General features: G+C 42.0%; 1 protein-coding gene across 2 annotated transcripts in view; it reads right to left on the bottom strand.

Annotated features, from left to right (window-relative positions):
* The window catches only part of LSAMP (limbic system associated membrane protein), a gene marked incomplete at both ends in the record, with an annotated part of 509570 nt that overhangs the window by 46519 nt on the left and 444212 nt on the right, over positions 1-18839 (bottom strand). For both annotated transcript variants that reach the window (XM_083362799.1, XM_083362800.1), the window contains one exon: positions 7607-7741. In XM_083362799.1, coding sequence (XP_083218925.1) covers positions 7607-7741 — 135 coding nt within the window. The remainder of the gene's footprint in view (positions 1-7606; positions 7742-18839) is intronic.

Genomic DNA, 18839 nt, shown 5'->3' with positions numbered 1-18839 from the left:
AGAAAAAAGAAAAAAGTAAGGGATAAAAGGATACAATAACAGTAAATAAGCAGAGAATTTACTGTAATAAAAATTAAATTGCAATATGGCATTAATGTATGAACTGATTGTACTGAACTGAGAACATTATATCATTGAAAAGAAAAATAAAATTCTTTACAAAACTCTGGAAAAAATATTAATATCACCACTATTTATTTTTATTCCAAGAAGAAATTAACATGCATAAACAAAAGAAGAATTAAAAAAACCACCTGCGATCGAAGTGCAGGGTCTCCTTGTACCTGACTGACAGTTACAATCAACATGTTTACGAGCATTTAATATTATTTATAGTCCTTGCACTCTTGTGAGTTTTAATTTTTTTAATAAATATGTTTAAAATGATACCACTGGTAAAAGATTGCCAAGATTTCTCAGGCAGAAAATATCTATTACATACATAAATAACATATATAAATCCTAATGAGTCAAAATAATGTTCACATAATGTGACAATCTGACTGAAAAGTAGATAAGACCAACGTTACTTTGCATCATAATATCTACAGTATACTTTCCTTCTTCACATATTTTTCTTTCTCATGGGACAAACTCAAGTGATAGTGATCACTTAAAGCAGGGGTGTCAAACTCAATTTCATTGAGGGCCACAACAGCATTGTGGTTGCCCTCGGGGTGGGTGGGGGGGTGGGTGTGGGGCCAGGGTGGGCATGGCCTACTGGGTGGGCATGGCTAGAGTGCGTATGGCCTACTGGGTGGGCATGGCCAGCTCTACATCGTTCGCATCAAGGGTGCCTATGGGGGCCTGGGCAGGAGTGGGACAGATCTGAAGGTCTCTGGCAGGAGGAGGGTCTCTGGGCCAGGGCCAAGGCAGTGGGGGCCGTTCCCTCACTGTTTCCAGGATGGCTTCGGGGGCCACATGAAACCACTTCACGGGCCGGATCCGGCCCCCGGGCCTTGTGTTTGACATGTCTGACTTAAAGCCCCTCCCTCTCCTGGAGATTAAGAGAAAAAAACCAGTTTGGTTTTTTAAGAGCGGAAAATAGAAGGAAAGACAGAGCAGCATTTTTCATCTCCCCAATAGCAGTTAACAGTTTGAATCAAACAGGAACTAAATCCAAGAGCCGAAGAAGAGCTTTTCTTCAGAAAACTTCTGTTTCTGTAGATATAGCTAAAATGCCTATCCAGGATTTTTATCTCGTTTTTTTAGTACTGTGCTAAGTCCTGTGTTCTTTATTTTTCTGCCCTAGTTAGGGAATTGGGCATAATTTTAGCCTTCATTCATCCTTCAGGCTGTTTTCAAAAGTTGCAAGTTTTCCTTTAGAATCTCTTGTGATGTATTATTATACAGTGAAACCTCTTCAGTATTTTGTCAGAGATTCTGGAAGAAAGACCGCTGTTTTGTAACAGAGCAGCTGTCTCTTGGGAATTTGTCTGAAATTTATTTTCCCCACATCCACTATTTTCATTTTGATATTTAATGTTAAAAGGGGGCTTTACATGTTTATATTTTTTTTAATTAAGTTTTTGCTTATTTCCTCTGTGATTGGTTTGTTTGTTGTTGGAGAGAGACGGCTGAATCCTCTGTTCACCATATTTATATTCTATAAGTCAGTAAGTGGTATTATACAGCTTCTACATTTGTAGTTTGATCTTTTAATTACTCAAAATGAACCCTATCTCTTTTACATACAGGATTGAAGGATGTCAGTTAAAGGTGCTGTTTACAAGATAACTGATGGCAGCAAAAGCGGGAGATAGGACCAGAAGATGGAGAGGCTTCTGGGAAAGGAGCTTTGGGATCATCAGAGGGCCACAGCAATGTGCTACAATCTAGTTTGCTACACTTCAAAGATGCATCATTTTCCACAATCTCCAATAATCCCATAATCAGTAAGCATTTTACATGTTAATTGCTGGCTATGGTATTTGAAGTTTCCTACATCAGGAAGGCACCAGGTTGGAGCAATTTGGAATAAACAACACCATGATTCCTAGTCAGATTTGATTTTATCTTATTATATTTAGTTCCTACAACCGTATTGGCCTTGTTTGCTTTCCCAAAAATTATGAATTCTGCTAAGCCTAGTAGGACTATATTGGTCGGAGCCAGAGTATCTGAAAGGATTCAGACTAAAGGCCTTACATCTTTTGTCATCACAGAATATTGGATACAAGATAATGGCATAAATGCAAATGTCAGTTGAATGTTGTGAAAAGCTTTCTTAGAGCAACAATTTGACAATGGCATAAATTACTTAGGATGACAGTGAGATACCCTTTACCAGCTGTCTTCAAGCACAGGCTGGTGATAGATTTTTGCTTGGAACGCTTTAATTTGTACTTCTGCACTAAGCGGAGGATTGACTTTGTGACTTAATACTTTTGAAGTCTCTTGATTGTGTGACTTCAGCAGAAATTATACATGATGAAGTTAAGGATCAAATGTAGTTTACAGAGCTACTCATATCACATTTTTCTAATAGACAATGTATAAAATTAAGAGATCTAACCCTAACTGAATCTAAGAAGCAGCTTGTATGAAAATAACTTCCACAGATGCTAGTCTGCCTAATTATCTATGATCGCCACCTGCTGCCTCTTTCCCATTCAGCAGGGCCCCTGATCCTGGAAATTTTTTACAAGGTGATTTTGGCTGCTGAAGAAAGCACTGAATGGAAAGGTCATCTTCTAGCAGCCGTATCCCCTGATGCAGACAGATCTATGGATGTAACGTAAAGTACTTAACAATTTACATCTGCTGTAGCCTTATAAAAAGAATAATATATTCTAATCAAACAGATGCTTGCATACATATGCACATTATAGTTGACTATGACTCAGCTGTGCCACTTTTACATCTACACTTTAAGTAGTTAGTTTAAAAAGAGCCTTAGGTTGTTGTATTGCCTCATAGCTCATCCAAGAACTGTAATAAGTTTCTTTCATGCTTTAAACTCCATACTTAGTATTTGGCCATTCTGCATCACCATCATACCTCTGTGTTCTCACAACAGTCTTCACTTCTTCTGTAACTGAAGGCAATTAACTTCAAGTTCAGAAACAAAACAAAGAACCTTCTGTAGCATGTATAGTTTGTTTGTTTATTTATTGATTTATTGATTTATTGATTTATTGATTTATTGATTTATTGATTTATTGATTTATATACCGCCCTTCTCCCAAAGGACTCAGGGCAGTGTACAGGGCAATAAAAATAAGAATACAGGATACAAGATTTAAAATTAAATGATTGTGCCCGATGCAGCAAGTTAGTTAAAAACAATGTTAAAACCCCAAACCCATCAGACCAGGCCGGCTTGAATAGATAAGTTTTTAGATCACGCCGGAAGGAGCGAAGGTTGGGGGCCATCCGGAGTTCAGCCGGTAAGCGGTTCCAAAGGACTGGCGCGCCCTCTGAGAACGCCCTCCCCTTGGGGGTCACCAGTCGACATTCTCTGACTGGTGGTACCCTGAGGAGGCCTTCTCTGTGGGAGCGCACTGGACGGAGGGAAGTTGACGCCGGCAGCAGGTGCTGCCGTAGGTAATCTGGACCCATGCCATGTAGGGCTTTATATGTCATCACCAGCACCTTGAATCTCACCCGGAAGGCAACTGGAAGCCAATGCAGCTCACGGAGCAGAGGTGTAACATGGGAGTATCGGGAGACCCCCAACAGAATTCGTGCGGCTGCATTCTGTACCAGCTGAAGCTTCTGAGTGGTCCTCAAGGGCAGCCCCATGTAGAAAGCATTGCAGTAGTCTAAACGAGAGGTCACAAGTGCATGAGTGACTGTACGCAAGGCATCCAGGTCCAGATAGGGTTGCAACTGGCGCACCAGACGAACCTGGGCGAAGGCCCCTCTAGTCACAGCTCCTATATGATCATCTAAGGAGAGCTGTGAATCTAAGAGGACACCCAAGTTGTGAGCCTTATCTACGGGGGGTAGTAACTCACCCCCCATAGTAAGAGATGGAATAATCTGAATTTCCTGAGATGCCGGCATGTACAGCCACTCAGTCTTGTCAGGGTTGAGCTGAAGCCTGTTCCTCCCCATCCAGACCCGGACCGCCTCCAGGCAATGGGACATCACGTCGAGGGCATCACTGGGGTGGTTTGGGGTCGAGATGAAAAGCTGGGTATCATCAGCATACTGATGATATCCCACTCCAAAACCACGGATGATCTCACCTAGCGGCTTCATATAGATGTTAAACAGGAGAGGTGAGAGGACCGACCCCTGAGGAACTCCATAAACGAGAGGCCTCGGGGTCGATCTCTGCCCACCCGCCAACACCGACTGCGAACGTCCCAGAAGGTAGGAGGAGAACCACTGAAAAACAGTGCCTCCCACTCCCAACCTCCTGAGACGCTGCAGTAAGATACCATGGTCGATGGTATCAAAAGCCGCTGAGAGGTCTAATAGGACTAGAACAGAGGAACAACCCCTGTCCCGACCTCGCCAGAGATCATTCATTAGAGTGACCAATGCCGTCTCTGTGCTGTGTCCGGGCCTGAAACCTGATTGGTACGGGTCTAGATAATCAGCATCCTCCAGGAACAGAGGGAGTTGATGCGCCACTACGCTCTCAACAACCTTCGCAAGGAAGCGAAGGTTGGAGACCGGACAGAAGTTGTTTAATACAGCTGGGTCCAGGACAGGCTTTTTAAGGAGGGGTCTCACCACCGCTTCTTTCAAGGCGGTGGGAAAACTACCCATCTCAGTCACATGCCACCGAAGTCAAGAAAGCATAGTGCAAATTGCAGCATTGCACCAATCCTTTAGTCCATGGGTATCAAATTGCTGGCCTGCAGGCTGCATGCATCATGCCAAAACCACACCCACTCTATTGCCGGCAATGGAAAAAAAAGTCGCAATACATTGCGACACGACACATGACGTTGCAAGTTTGACACCCCTGCTTAGGTAACCAGGAGTGGACTTGTCTCTTTCCTTACAGTAACAGTTCACTTTTTGTTCTTATTGTGAAAACAAACATGAGGAAACGGGACAAAGATGGGGTGAGGTATATTTGTTAGATATTGATATTTGTAAGATATTTCTTGGTTTTCTGTAGGTATGCAGATTAAATGATAAGAAACATTGAGCAACAGTATTCAGAAAGTAAAAGGATGGGAGGGGATTATTCTGAGTTAAATTGAATGTAAATGATGTCTGTGTAAAAGTATCCTTAGCTGGTGGTCTTACTTTTACTAGAAATGATCTTGCTAATTAGTGGTTTTGCTACATTAATTCCCTTTTAATTTGATCTTATTTTAAAAATACAAATCTATTTTGAAAAAAAGAAATAGTTGGCAAAGAAGCTGGAATAATATATTGGACTCTAAGCAATTTCACAAGTTAGCCAGGAATTTAAACTAAGTAGGTAATTAAGGTTCACGTTTTCTGTTCTTTCATTATACTATGGGATCATCTTCATCTTCATTTTCCTCTAACATGGCATGAATATGACCAGTGGCGGAATTCAGCTGGTTCACACCATTTTATCAGAACCAGTAGCTAATTTTTTGTTGCTCAGGCCCAGAATGGACTTCTGGAAGCGGCATCCACGCAGAAAACTGAACATATTTGAATTCCACCACTGAACATGACCCACTATCCCCTTTTTTCTCCCATGTCCTCAAAGTGTAACTGAGGCAGGTTAGTCATACTTATCTTGTTCCACGTTAAACATAAGGCTTCCTTTATCTCCCAAAATATACATTCAGGATACTTCACCGATGAAGCGCTTGCTTACATGGTTAGAAATTGGAACCTGTCTAGCTCCTCTTAGTTTAAACTTAAGTTTAAACTGCTACAGGCTTGTCCATTTCTTCTTCTGATTGGGAATGGCCTCCATGGCACATTTGGCTTGGGGTGGGTTTCTACAGAAGAATGATGCTATTTATTTCCTGTCCAGAGCTCTTTATAGGACTTGTCATGTCTTGCACAGACTTCTTATAAACATAAGTTTAGCAATCATTTGAAAAGCTCTATACCTGTATTTAATGATAGTCTAGTCAACAGGTTACAGGTGCACAGAAGGGGTACAGAGTGAAGTAGGATCAACTCTATTTAGGTTCCTACTTCATGCAACAATCTTCTGAGCAACAGTATTTGTCAACTGAACACATAGATCTAAGATTCTTTCAAATAGCACTAGAACTGTATTTAGAAACATCCTGACAGGTTACATCACTGAGCACCAATGCCAGCAACCTATTATACAGGCAGTTTAACCGGTGGTTAAACTTGCATTCTAAAAACCTTCCTACATTTGCCTAATCCTGTCCCAGCCCTTGATAGATAAAAGTTGAAAAAAATCCACCAATAATTCTATATAATACTTGGTGAGAAGGGAAACAAAACCAAAGCAATCTACCAATCCTACTAATCTCCTTTCTTAACATCACTTGTAATATATGGTATATATGGATAACATTTTTCTTTAGCGTTGCTGTTGTTTCAGAATAGAGACTGGCAGTGGATGGAACAATTTTTGCCCACACATTTTTTTTTTGCTGGCTTGAGTTCTTATGTTCAACATTTTAACATAACCTTCTGAAAAAGCCCCTTTTTGCATTGTCTGGGCAAAACAAATTTATACTGATGCTTTTCTCTCAGATCTGACAAACTGGAACCAACTTTTTTTTTTGCAAGAAATAGAATATTTGCTGTTGTGATTGTTTTACTTAAATTAGCTAACTAAACTAGCCAATTACTATGTAAAAGTGCATAAGGACATATGTCTCTCTGAGATCTTAAATCTGTAGAATTTATATTTAAATAATACTCCAAGACCCAAAATAGTAATTTCTTTTCATGAAAGTATAAATGTATTATAAATTAAAAGAAGGGAAAATGAGACTGAAATATTCTAAATGCACAGTCAATTCACAAACACATTTCTAGAAAGGATTTAAAGTAATTGCTGAACAGATTATCTAAGCCATGTTCAAACAAAGAAAAAGCTGTCTATTTTGGATAGCTAAACAGGTTACAGTATGAGTTTCCTATTTATATTTTTCTAATCTAATATTTACTAAATAGTTTATACTTCATTTCTGATAGACATTTATAAGCAGAGTTCTTGAGACAATACTATCTTCTTTTCTAAATGTTTTTTAAAATTCCTATCTTAAATATCATGGTCGAGGTACATATTTTCGGGCAGATTTAACATGTACAAGGATGCTCCCAGTTTGGGATTTTCTTTAATATTTTTTTTCTCACTTTGGAAAGTTTTGCCTAAATGTTAGCACAGAATGTATGACTGTTAGCACTCTTCATTTTATGGTTCTTCCTTGCTCTGTGTTTAATTCATATGGTATCCATTGAGTTACAGGAGGGAATGTGAATTGCTTTGTCTCAGATTCACTTGGTGGTCTTTTTTTTCAGATTTTTATTTTTTTATTTTATTTATTTTGCTTCCTTGGCCAAATGCTTTTTCTTAGAGATTTTTCATATTTGGTTCACTAATAGTTCCCAACTGGACTGTGCAGGTAGTGTTTCCTCTGTCATAACAGTTTTTCATTCATTGCCATTACTATAATCTGATCTGCCATTACGTTAATCTGATCTGGTCGAAATAAAAATAACTCACAATTCACAGTGACTCGGACTTGCTTCACATCAGCTGTGGAAACCTCATTTGCAGCTTTGCACTCGTATTTGCCTGACTGCTCTCGTGTGATTCCCAGGATCTCCAAGAACTCTTCTTCACCTTCAAATTCTCTGCCTGTGAAAAGAAAAAATTAAAAAAACCCTGAATTTAATAGTCTTCAGTATATAAGAAGAGCTATATAAAAGGAGATCAATGAAAGCAATCCAAAATGCAGAAACAAATTATGTCCATTTTTTTCTACCTGTTCTTTTGTAATTGTTTATTCCTGTAGCCTTTTTGATATGCTGAACATAATTAGTAGGTTTATAGTTTCTTTCAAAAAAGTTTTCAGATAAAATCACTCAAACTTATTATCAGTTCTATTATCCTATTCTGTGCATTGAGATTTTCTTTCAGATACCTTCTACATGCTTACAAATACCCATCAGACTTTAAATACTAACAAGCAACAAGATGATGACCCTGTATTACAGACGGAGGAACCAAATTATGCAGCATGCCAACTTGGTCCTGACCTCATATCTAATGTAACAATGTTATTTCAGGACATAATAATGTCACCAACGGAATTAGTGGAAGATATACTTGCTTATTGTCCTATACGCTTATAGCATTAGCAGTCTGCAGTGCCTCTAATATTGCAGTAGAATTTGTGTTAGTTTCTGCTAAGGCTTGCTTGAGACTGTAACCTAACATTTTGGCTAAAATTGGCCTTATGGAATGATCTCTGGCCTCCTTAATTCTTGAGAGCAATTCTATATTCTCCTAGAAGTTAGTTGAATTGTCTTTACAAAGACAGGCGAGAGACCGTAGGCAAGGTTAACTCGTTTATTTGGTTCAGCTCCCCGCAGCTGACTGTCAAAACAATCCGGGTTTATATAGGGAACTGTCAAACAGCGTAGCCAATCAGGTAGCGGTATTTCCCCGCCGTTCGGAGAACGGCCAATCAACTAACAGTACTTTGACAGCTCTGCGGCTGTCAGGGAATTCCTCTCAGCTGAGCGCTTAGCTCAGCTCGGAGGACCGGGTTGAAGACTTCCCGATTTGACAGTTCCGGGAACTGTCAAATCTGGCGCGTGTGCGTTGGCCCCCGGCAGCCCTTTTGACAGCTGTCAACGGGAATGGCGGCCGGCTGGGTGGTGCGCGTGCGTCGTTGCTTTGGGCGGCCATTTGACAGCTGTCAACTGTCAAATGTCGGCCGGCTCGGCTTTTTACTTGCGGCTTGGGAACTACTGGTTCCCAGATATGATTCACCCCCTTTCCCCCCCCCTGAACAGGTATGTTATGCATAACAACAGTTGAACGTTTTAAAACAGTATGGTTAACAGGTTCTTTAACAGATGGTGGGTTTCCCTTCCATTCAAAGTCCGCGAGGTATGCGGGGGGTTTTCTGGCTCGGCTGGACCGTCGGGGACAGGGGGTGCTCCCTTCGGGTTGCGAGGCTGGAGGAGTTGTTTCTAGGTGGGGCTCAGCAGATGGTTGTGGGTCCTGGGGGAGGAATTCATCGGGTCCGGGGGTGTCGGCTGGCGTAGGCTCACCCAGAGTCGGTTGCAGAGAGGGGTTGGGTAGTGACCTGGGTCGGAGCTGATCCGTGTGTCTGCGTTGTATGAGTCCTGTCCCTGTGTCCACTGTGTATGATAATGGTCCAGTTTGGTCCAGGATAACCCCCTGAACCCACTTATCCCTTCCCCCATAATCTCGGGACCAAACATTTTGTCCTTTGGAGAATGTTTTTGGCTGGGTGTTTGGTGTCATTTCGGCTGCCAGTCTGTCGGGGTGGAGTCTGTCGAGCCGTGTCACCAGGCGGTGGCCCCATCGAAGTTCGGCCGGGCTTTTGCCGGTGGTTGTGCAGGGAGTAGAATGGTGGGCTAAGAGAAATTGTGACAAGCGTCGGTACCAGTTTCCTGTGATGATTCTTTTGAGGGCGTCTTTGGTGGTCCTCACCATAACCTCCGCAAGGCCGTTGGACGATGGGTGGAAGGGAGCCGATGTTGAATGCCTAATACAATTTCTCCTCGTGAAGATCTGAAAGTCATGAGAAGTAAATTGAGGGCCATTGTCTGAAATAATGACGTCGGGGAGACCGTGTGTTGCGAAGATTCCCCTGAGGGCTTGAATGGTTGCGGCAGACGTTGTGCTGTGAACCGGGAGAACCTCCAGCCATTTGGAATAACTATCTACAACTATGAGGAAGACCTGTCCTTGGAAGGGCCCGGCATAATCAATGTGGATGCGGGACCAGGGGTTTTTTGTGAGTTCCCATTTATGAATTGGGGCTTTGGGTTGGAGTGGGCGGGATTCTTGGCATAGGTAGCAGCCAGCAATGTACTTTTCTATGTCTTGGTCTATTCCTGGCCACCAGACGTAGCTGCGGGCCAGGGCTTTTGTTTTTACGATGCCAGGGTGGCCCTCATGTAAGGTGTCCAGTACTTTTGGCCTATGTTTGGTGGGCACGATTACCCTGCACCCCCAGAGTAAACATCCTAAGTGTGACGTTAGTTCATTTTGCCTGGAGAAGTATGGCTGAAACTCTGTGCCTGGGCAAGAGGTCTTCCAGCCTGTGTGTACCCATGCTAACACTCTGCTAAGTGTTTTGTCTGACGAAGTTGCAGTAGCGATATCTTTTGCTGTCAGTGGGCATTCTGGGAGCTCTTGAATAGCTAAGATGTTGCCTGCTGGGGCTGGGTCTGGCTCTGTGTGGGGTAGGGGTAATCTGCTGAGGCCGTCAGCGTGACACATTTGGTGTCCTGGCTTATATATTAATTGGTAGGAGTATGCTGTGAGGAATGTTGTCCAGCGCAACATCCTGGGAGATAAGATTTGGGGGGTCTGACGGTCCCAAGTGAATAGTCCTAACAATGGTTTGTGTAAATCACAAAGGGGCGACCGTAAAGGTAATCGTGAAATTTTTTAATTCCCGCCACAATTGCCAGGGCTTCTTTATCTATTTGGGCATAGTTTCTTTCCGTTTTGGAAAGAGTTCTGGAATAATATGCCACTGGGGATTGGGTGCCATTGTTGTCTAAATGGCTTAAAACTGCTCCGATCCCATATGGGGATGCATCGCAGGCTATGCATAGAGGTTTGTCCTCCTGGTAGTGGGAAATAGTTGCGTTGCTGGAAAGCATTTGTTTAAGTGACTTGAAACTGTTTTCGTGGGCTGTAGTCCACTGCCAGGCTGCCCCTTTATCGAGCAGTCTGTGGAGGGGTTCTGCGATAGTTGCCTTCCCTGGTAGGAAGGCGTGGTAAAAATTTAAAAGTCCAAGGAAGGCTTGGAGCTCGGTTTTATTTTTTGGGGTAGGGGCGGCCTTGATAGCAAGGATTTTTGAGTTTGTGGGGTGAATTCCTTGCGAGTCGATCTTGTAGCCTAAGAAATCTGCTGACGGGACGCCTATGGAACATTTTTCACGTTTTAGTTTGAGCCCTGCTTTTCTAAATCTTAATAGTACTTCCTGTAGTCTGTCTGCTAAGTTGTTTTCCGATTCCCCAGCGATGAGTATGTCATCGAAATAGGGGCAGACACCTGGGATTCCTTTTAAGGTCTTTTCCATGACCTCCTGGAAAATGCCAGGGGCCACAGAGATGCCGAATTGGAGGCGGTTTACTTTGAAAGCGCCACGGTGAGTGACGATGGTTTGTGCTTCAGCTGTTTCCCGGGTGACCGGTAGCTGAAGAAAGGCATGCGCTAGGTCGAGTTTGGCAAATATTGAGCCGGACCCTATTTCTGACAGCACGTCCCTGACAGCAGGCACTGGGTATGCGTGGGGATTTAATGAGCGGTTGACTGTTGCTTTATAGTCCGCGCATATTCTCACGTCACCGTTTGGTTTAACTGGTGTCACTATGGGGGTTTCCCAGGTTCCTCCGTCTGTTGGTTCTAGGACTCCCAGGCTGACTAGACGGTCTAATTCTGCTTCGATTTTTTGTTTTAGCGCAAAGGGGACCCTTCTTGCCTTGATGCGGATGGGACCTACCTCAGGTTTTAATTTGAGGTCTATGGGGGGACCTGTATATTTGCCAAGCGTTCCATCGAAAACGTCCGCGAACGCCTGGCAGACCTGCTCTAATGTTCGGGATTGTATGCGGTTGGTGCCCTCCAGGTGGATGCCTAGAGCCTCGAACCAGTCTAACCCGATGAGGGTGGTCCTGGGAGCCTCAGTGATTTGGATTGTTAATTGCCCCTGGAATTTTTTGTATTCTACCCTTACTTGTGCCTGTCCCTTTAAGTGGATGGCGGCCCCCTGGAAGTCTGCAAGGAGTATTTTGGAGGGTTGCAGGGGGATACGGCGTCTGATGTTTAACCCAATCTTTTTGAGAGTGTCCCAGGACATTATTGAAACAGAGGAGCCGGAGTCGACCTCCATTTCACAGGGCACTCCTTGAATTTTGACCCAGATCTTAATTTTGGGCTGTAAATGGTGGATGGGCGAAATTTTTTGTTGGGCCCAAATGGACAATACTGAGGGCTGGGGAATTTCCCTGGCAGAAAGGGGAACCCTGGTCCTACCTGCCGGAATCTCCTCAAGCTCGTGGAGGGTTTCCCGGTTCGAGCTGCGACACGCGGAGCGAATGTGCCCGGTCTTCCCGCATCCGTGACACCTGGCATTTCTGAAACGACATGTGGTTCTGGCATGCGCCCCGCCGCAGCTGGCACACTTAGGTTTTTGGCCTGCGGAGGTGGGTCTTGGGCCGGGGGCAGCTGGCCTGAATGGCCTGCGGTTCTTTCCGGGGTCGGTGCCCATTTTGCTGAAACGGGACATGATGTCGTCGACGCCGGTGAAGGTTTCGGGTTGCTCGTCGTTCGGTTCCCCGGCGTAGTGGACTGACCCGGCCGGGCTGCTTCTGAACATCGGGGAGCCTTCACGGTGGCTATCTTCGTAGGCCATGATCTCTAATGTGAGTTGGGCGAGGTCTAACGTGGGTCTGGCTACCAATTTCCGCTGGAGCCGCTCGTTGGAGAGACCGACGATGACCTGATCTCTGATACGGTCTTCCAGGTCGGGAAATTGGCACCTGCGGGCAGCGTGACGTACCCCAGCGATGAAGGCTGTGGTCGTTTCGCCCGGTTGCTGTCGGCGGCGGGCGAAATGGAGGTGCCAGTACAGCTCGGACCGCCGGGGCATGAAGTGCTTGCTGAGGCGGTCGGTTAGTACGGCATAGGGGATGGTCGCGATGGGGTCTGGGCTGCAGAGCCCTACGGCGATGTCGTAGACGGCAGGCCTGCTGAGACACAGGAGGGCGGTAGCCTTGTGACGATCCTCCGTTATCTTGTTGACTACGAGGTAGCCTTCGACTTGTCCCCAGTGCGATTCCCATCCCTCGGGATGGCGGACGTCAAACTCTCTGACGTGGCCTAAATTTGCCATGGTCTGGATCCACGGTGCTGTTCAAACTGCCGAAGGGTTCCTTATCCCTCGATGTGGCTTCAGCAGTGACTTTCAGCGAGAGGGATCGGAACTCCTTCGCGGAGGCTAACTCAGCAGGCAGCTCTGTAGTACCGGGATCCCACCTTCGTCGCCAGGTGAATTGTCTTTACAAAGACAGGCGAGAGACCGTAGGCAAGGTTAACTCGTTTATTTGGTTCAGCTCCCCGCAGCTGACTGTCAAAACAATCCGGGTTTATATAGGGAACTGTCAAACAGCGTAGCCAATCAGGTAGCGGTATTTCCCCGCCGTTCGGAGAACGGCCAATCAACTAACAGTACTTTGACAGCTCTGCGGCTGTCAGGGAATTCCTCTCAGCTGAGCGCTTAGCTCAGCTCGGAGGACCGGGTTGAAGACTTCCCGATTTGACAGTTCCGGGAACTGTCAAATCTGGCGCGTGCGCGTTGGCCCCCGGCAGCCCTTTTGACAGCTGTCAACGGGAATGGCGGCCGGCTGGGCGGTGCGCGTGCGTCGTTGCTTCGGGCGGCCATTTGACAGCTGTCAACTGTCAAATGTCGGCCGGCTCGGCTTTTTACTTGCGGCTTGGGAACTACTGGTTCCCAGATATGATTCATTAGTGATGGATGAAAACCTCAAATATTATGGCCTCTCTGTCCATTATTTAATTTCATCATCTTTTAAGAGAACCAATTTAGAACTAAAACAAAAGATTTTTGACCTTAAGAAAAAATGGATATTTTTTCTTTCCTTATTATAAAGGTTGCTTGCTCAGAAGACACTTCATTCATGCTAAGTGTCTTACATATAAATTGTCCATCCTGAACATAATAGCCTTTTTTCTAGCTGGACAAAATGTTCCATCTTCCATAATACTAGAAGGAGATGCAAGAGATTGGACTTAGTTGCTTAAGACTACATAGGAATTCTAGGCTGATCCCTCTTCTTACTATGCCCCCAGGTTCTGCAATTTCTCCTACTCTATCCAAGCCTAATGCCTTGACTTATTAATGTCTCTCTTAGATAACTATTTATGTAGTTTGTATGAGGACAACACAATATTTCTACTAGAAAACTGTTAAACTGAAAAGTCAGGAAGAATTGCTACAGTTTCTATTGATACAATGGTTTTGGAATAGCTTTTTTAATAATCACCCTCACTGTTTGTTTGGAGCATTGGTCTCTCTCTGATCAGGCATACATTTATTAATGATGTTTGTTTTAAAGGTATGTACATATGTTACATATATTACATAGTATTGTATGGGGCATCAACCTTGCAGACATTTGAGAAATTTGATAACTGAATTCTTATAGGAAATACTTGAAACCATTTCTCTCAGAATACTAAGCAGATATGAACTTATCTCTCCATGGGATTTTATCCTTCTCTGAGTATTATGATGAGTTCTTGGTAATTTAATGTGCATTTAAATTACCTAATGAGCTCAGGAGTTCAAAAGGAGGACAGAAATAATCACTGAAGTTTGGAATAAGCTTGTGAAACAAATTCAGAGGGATATCTAGCTGAATATGTAACATGAGATAGTTAGAGGACTATCTATTATCTAAAACCAGTTTCCTATTGTCAGTGGACAGTCATTGCAGTCCCCTCTGGAAATGATACATTTAACATAAGATTGCTTTCATTTAATTATTCTGTTCTAAATTATAAAGGAATACATCTAGTAAGTGGTTCAGTTATTTCAGGCCCTAGCTTATGCCTTATTTTCACACCTATTTTTGTGAAACAAAATACCCAGGTACTAGAGAAGCTTTAAACATGCAACTTAATTAAAGTAGAAGAACTTAATTGATGTTATGAGAAAACTTATATTGATCAATATAGACTATATGTTTCATATATTTGTTCATCTTTAGACAATCTTGCCCTATAATCTCTGGAAGATACAGTACGAGCAACATAGAATAATAGAATAACAGAGTTGAAAGGAAACTTGGAGGTTTTCCAGCCCAATTTTATTGAACTATTTCAACTAGGAATGGATGAAACAATGTTGTCAAAATCTCTATTTAATTTACTTTTACAGCACTGAAAAATGTCATTTTATGGGACCCTGTAAGCATGCTTTCTCTGTTACCATTCTGTTTTCTGTAACAGCTTCTCCTTGAGGTCTATGACGTTGCAATCCTCTTTCAGCAGGTCCTGGGTTGTGGAGTTTTGTGAACCCACTGGAATGCTAGGACTGTTTTAATTTTCTGTATTTTCTGTATGACTGTTATCTACTTCTGTTTAATTTCTCTTCTTTTGTTATAAAGGTAATCTTTGTTAATGACCATTTGTTCAGCAGTTCTTCAAAGGTATGACAGCACTTAATGAGAAAACTCATGGCTGCTCTTCAGGTTGTGGCCATTGCAGCAACCCTGCAGTGATTGCAGCTTGGATGTTTGGCAACCAGCTCACTATTACAACAGTCACAGAGTGCTGTGGTCATATCATCATTGTTTGTAACCTTCATTGCTGGCTTTCGTCAAGTTAATGGGAAGCTGGCAGGAGGTTGCAAATGACAATCACATGACGTTGCCCTTAGAAACCACATGGGACTTGCTTAACCACCACAACTGGAACTGCCATTGTAAGTTAGTGTGATCACAGAACATTGGGCTTTATGACCACGTTGCTTAGTGACAGTCCCAATTACTGAGGTCAACCTGTGGCATGGTTTTAACTTTTCCTAGATACTGCCTTTAGTCATTTTAGCACCAGTCATCCTTAAAAATTTAGGTAAAGGTAAAGGTCTCCAGTGGATTTTAATCCACTAGTTGTGACTGATTTTATGGGGTGGTGCTCATCTCTATTTCTTAAGTCAAAAGAGCCAGCATTGTCTGGAGATGAGACCAGCATGATATGATGCTGCAGCACAGAGTGTACAGCAAAGCATGGAATGCTTTCTGAATGTTTATAAAGGTTAAAAGTCTATAGCTCATCAGTTTAAGACCTGAGAGCCATGAGGTGGGTGAGCTCCTGTTCCATGTCCCAGCTCCTGCCAACCTAGCATGTTTGAAAGCATGTAAATAAAAATTCAGTAATAAGCAAAAAATAATTCTATCCATTGTCCATGCTGTATGTTGGGCTGAAAAAAAAGCCACAGATATTTGTAATGTAATCCCAAACAAGTCTGTTATGTAATGATTTTCCATTAAATTGAATGCTTCATTCTTAGAAGTTTTCAGATTCAATCCCTGCATTCTTATAATAAAGCTAAAGAAATTTAGCTCAAATCCTGGGCAGCTATTGCTGATCAGTGTTGACAGCACTAGGCTAGACTGGTCCATAACCTAGCCTTGAATAAAGGTATCCTTATCCATATCCATGAGTTCCAAAACATAATATACATTTATTTTAAAAAATCACTATGTAATAAAAAACAATCATTATTATAATTATCATCACTATCTCAATACTACTGAGCATTTTGGTTTGCATCTCTTTCAGAAATGCAATGTTATTTGCCATTTCAGTTCCGAAAACTGACAATGTGAATCTTGCTAGTTCCAATTTAAATGTCTAAGAGTGTTCTGAAGCTAGCTTTGAGTTAAATGAAATGAATAGTAAGAAGAACAGAGTCTTCTGGGAGGTATTAAATTGTCAGACTCAAACAATAAAAAATGAACAACAAGAGACTGGTTAGTTGCCATCCATTTTATTACAGTAAATGAAACTAGAGGAAGGTGGACATTTGCAGTGATTTGGGGGAAAATCCTCTGGATTTTAAGTGTTTTACAATTAAATGGGGATTATAACCTCTTTATTGACATTTTTAACTTTGATACCCTCTGGGTGTGTTTCAAATGATCTTTGCAGATCAGCTTAATATATTCCAAGTGATTAGGCTTGCTATGCTACTTTTCTAAGGCAAATACATTTGACCTTTACCAAACTGACCTTTTCTCAGTGACATCATATAAATCTTGGTTATAAACCACTTTCTTAGTGTTCTTTACCTTAGGGAATAATATGCCCTTCAGAGAATCCTTGGTTGTTAGTTATCACAGCCTCCCTTAGGTGATACTATGCCAGGCTATAGCCATACCACATCTCTCTTCTCATTAATTTCATGAGGCATCAGATTAATTCTAAAAACCTTTTGACTAATAATCAATTCAGGCAACCTGCCATGCAGTCCTTTACTAAATTACTCCACAGTTACTGCATTCGCTAGCAGGTTCTTCATCTTCCAACATAATGTAGGGAATATTATTTTCCAGGTCATCATAAGATTTCATCTTTCATGGAGTTCTGGGATGGTGATGCTGAAATTTGACTTAAACCAGCACTTTATGAAAACTTAGCATTAAATCTGGGCCAAATATTTTGATTCTGCTATGTTTGATGTTAGTGTTTAACTCAATATCTGTTGTAATCTAGGGGTGGGGAAATTAAAGGTTCCACTTCATAGATACAAGGACAAAAAGTTAAATTTTTGAATGAATTTTCATATCTTATAGCTGTTTTTTTTATCTGCACCTTCTAACATGGATAGCAGTATAAGCATGCAAGATAAGTAACTTTTTAAACAAACACAACTTAGTTCTAAAAATCTCTGTACTGGAAGACATACTTAATTTTAGAGAATGGTTTGCTGATTTTGTATGTCTCATTTGCATGCTTTGTATACTGAACTTTCCAGAGATTTACTATCCATTCTATTAAAAAAGGCATATGGTATCTAAAGAAAAACTTCTGGCTTTTCCCAAAAATCATATGTTGCATTTCTGAATGTGGATTGAAATGTTTAGTCAAAGAATTTAAGAAATGTCCCATTAAAATTTCCATTAACATCTTTGGAAATAAAAATATTATCTATTATACAAAGCACAGATCACTTTCTTACATGTACTTTTAGGCACATTGGGAATTACCTCTGCGACATCTGACAATATACTGTAGCTTAATATTTTGTATTGATAAATACAAATCAAAAATCACTGTCAGACACAGTCTAAAGATGTAAGTTATCAATGTACAGTGGCAGGTTTATATTATTTATAACAATACATTAATTTGTATTGCCCTGCATATTCTGACTTGCCATTCTACACATAGGCATGGCATTCTTCCCTTTTCAAAAATGAACCACCCTGTTGGTCTACTGTATAGGTCTTTCTATAATGTCTGGCAGAACATTTTAATATATTTTTGAAAGCATTATAAATTTTCTATTACTAATTATGGTATGACCGAGAAATCAATGACTCTGAACATGAAGAAACTGCTCCAGCAGGACCTGTGAAATGAATATCAGTCTCAGAAGATACAAAGTCAAGAATGGCATGACATTGATCAAACATAGGCAACATCCCAGTAGCTAAAAAAGTCAGAAGATGAGGTAAGGAAGTCTAGCCTCTGCATTGGTGACTAGAGAGGAGCTGAACCTTCTATAAGGCTCCTTGCCAAGTAAGGGAATAAATATCTTGATTAGAGACAGCTGGCTGGCAGACCTGCTTAACAGGCAGCTCTGACCCATGACCCTGATTGGAAGCAACTGTCAGATCCCAGGTGCTTATACAGATTCTGTTTCTGAAATTCTGACCTGGATCTTGGAACTCTGGAATGGATTATTCTACTCCATGGTTCTGTTAAAGAAAAACCATTAAGATAAGGTTCTTCCAGAGACTCTTGTTTTGACTTGCATTCGTTGTCTGCTCCTATTCTTTGGCTTGAATAAACTGCTAATTCTCACAGCAACAGTGTGAGTATTTAATTGGAACCAGAAGCAGGAAAGGGTGGAATAATTGGCCAAGACCTCTCCATACAAAGGTTCTTCAACAGTGCAGATTGTGTTGCTGAAACATGTAAATCTGTTTG

Source organism: Vipera ursinii, assembly GCF_947247035.1.
Source record: "Vipera ursinii genome assembly, chromosome: 4".
NCBI classification, from domain to species: domain Eukaryota; kingdom Metazoa; phylum Chordata; class Lepidosauria; order Squamata; family Viperidae; genus Vipera; species Vipera ursinii.
Note: the sequence above shows the minus strand (reverse complement) of the source record. Positions and strands in the feature narration are given on the sequence as shown.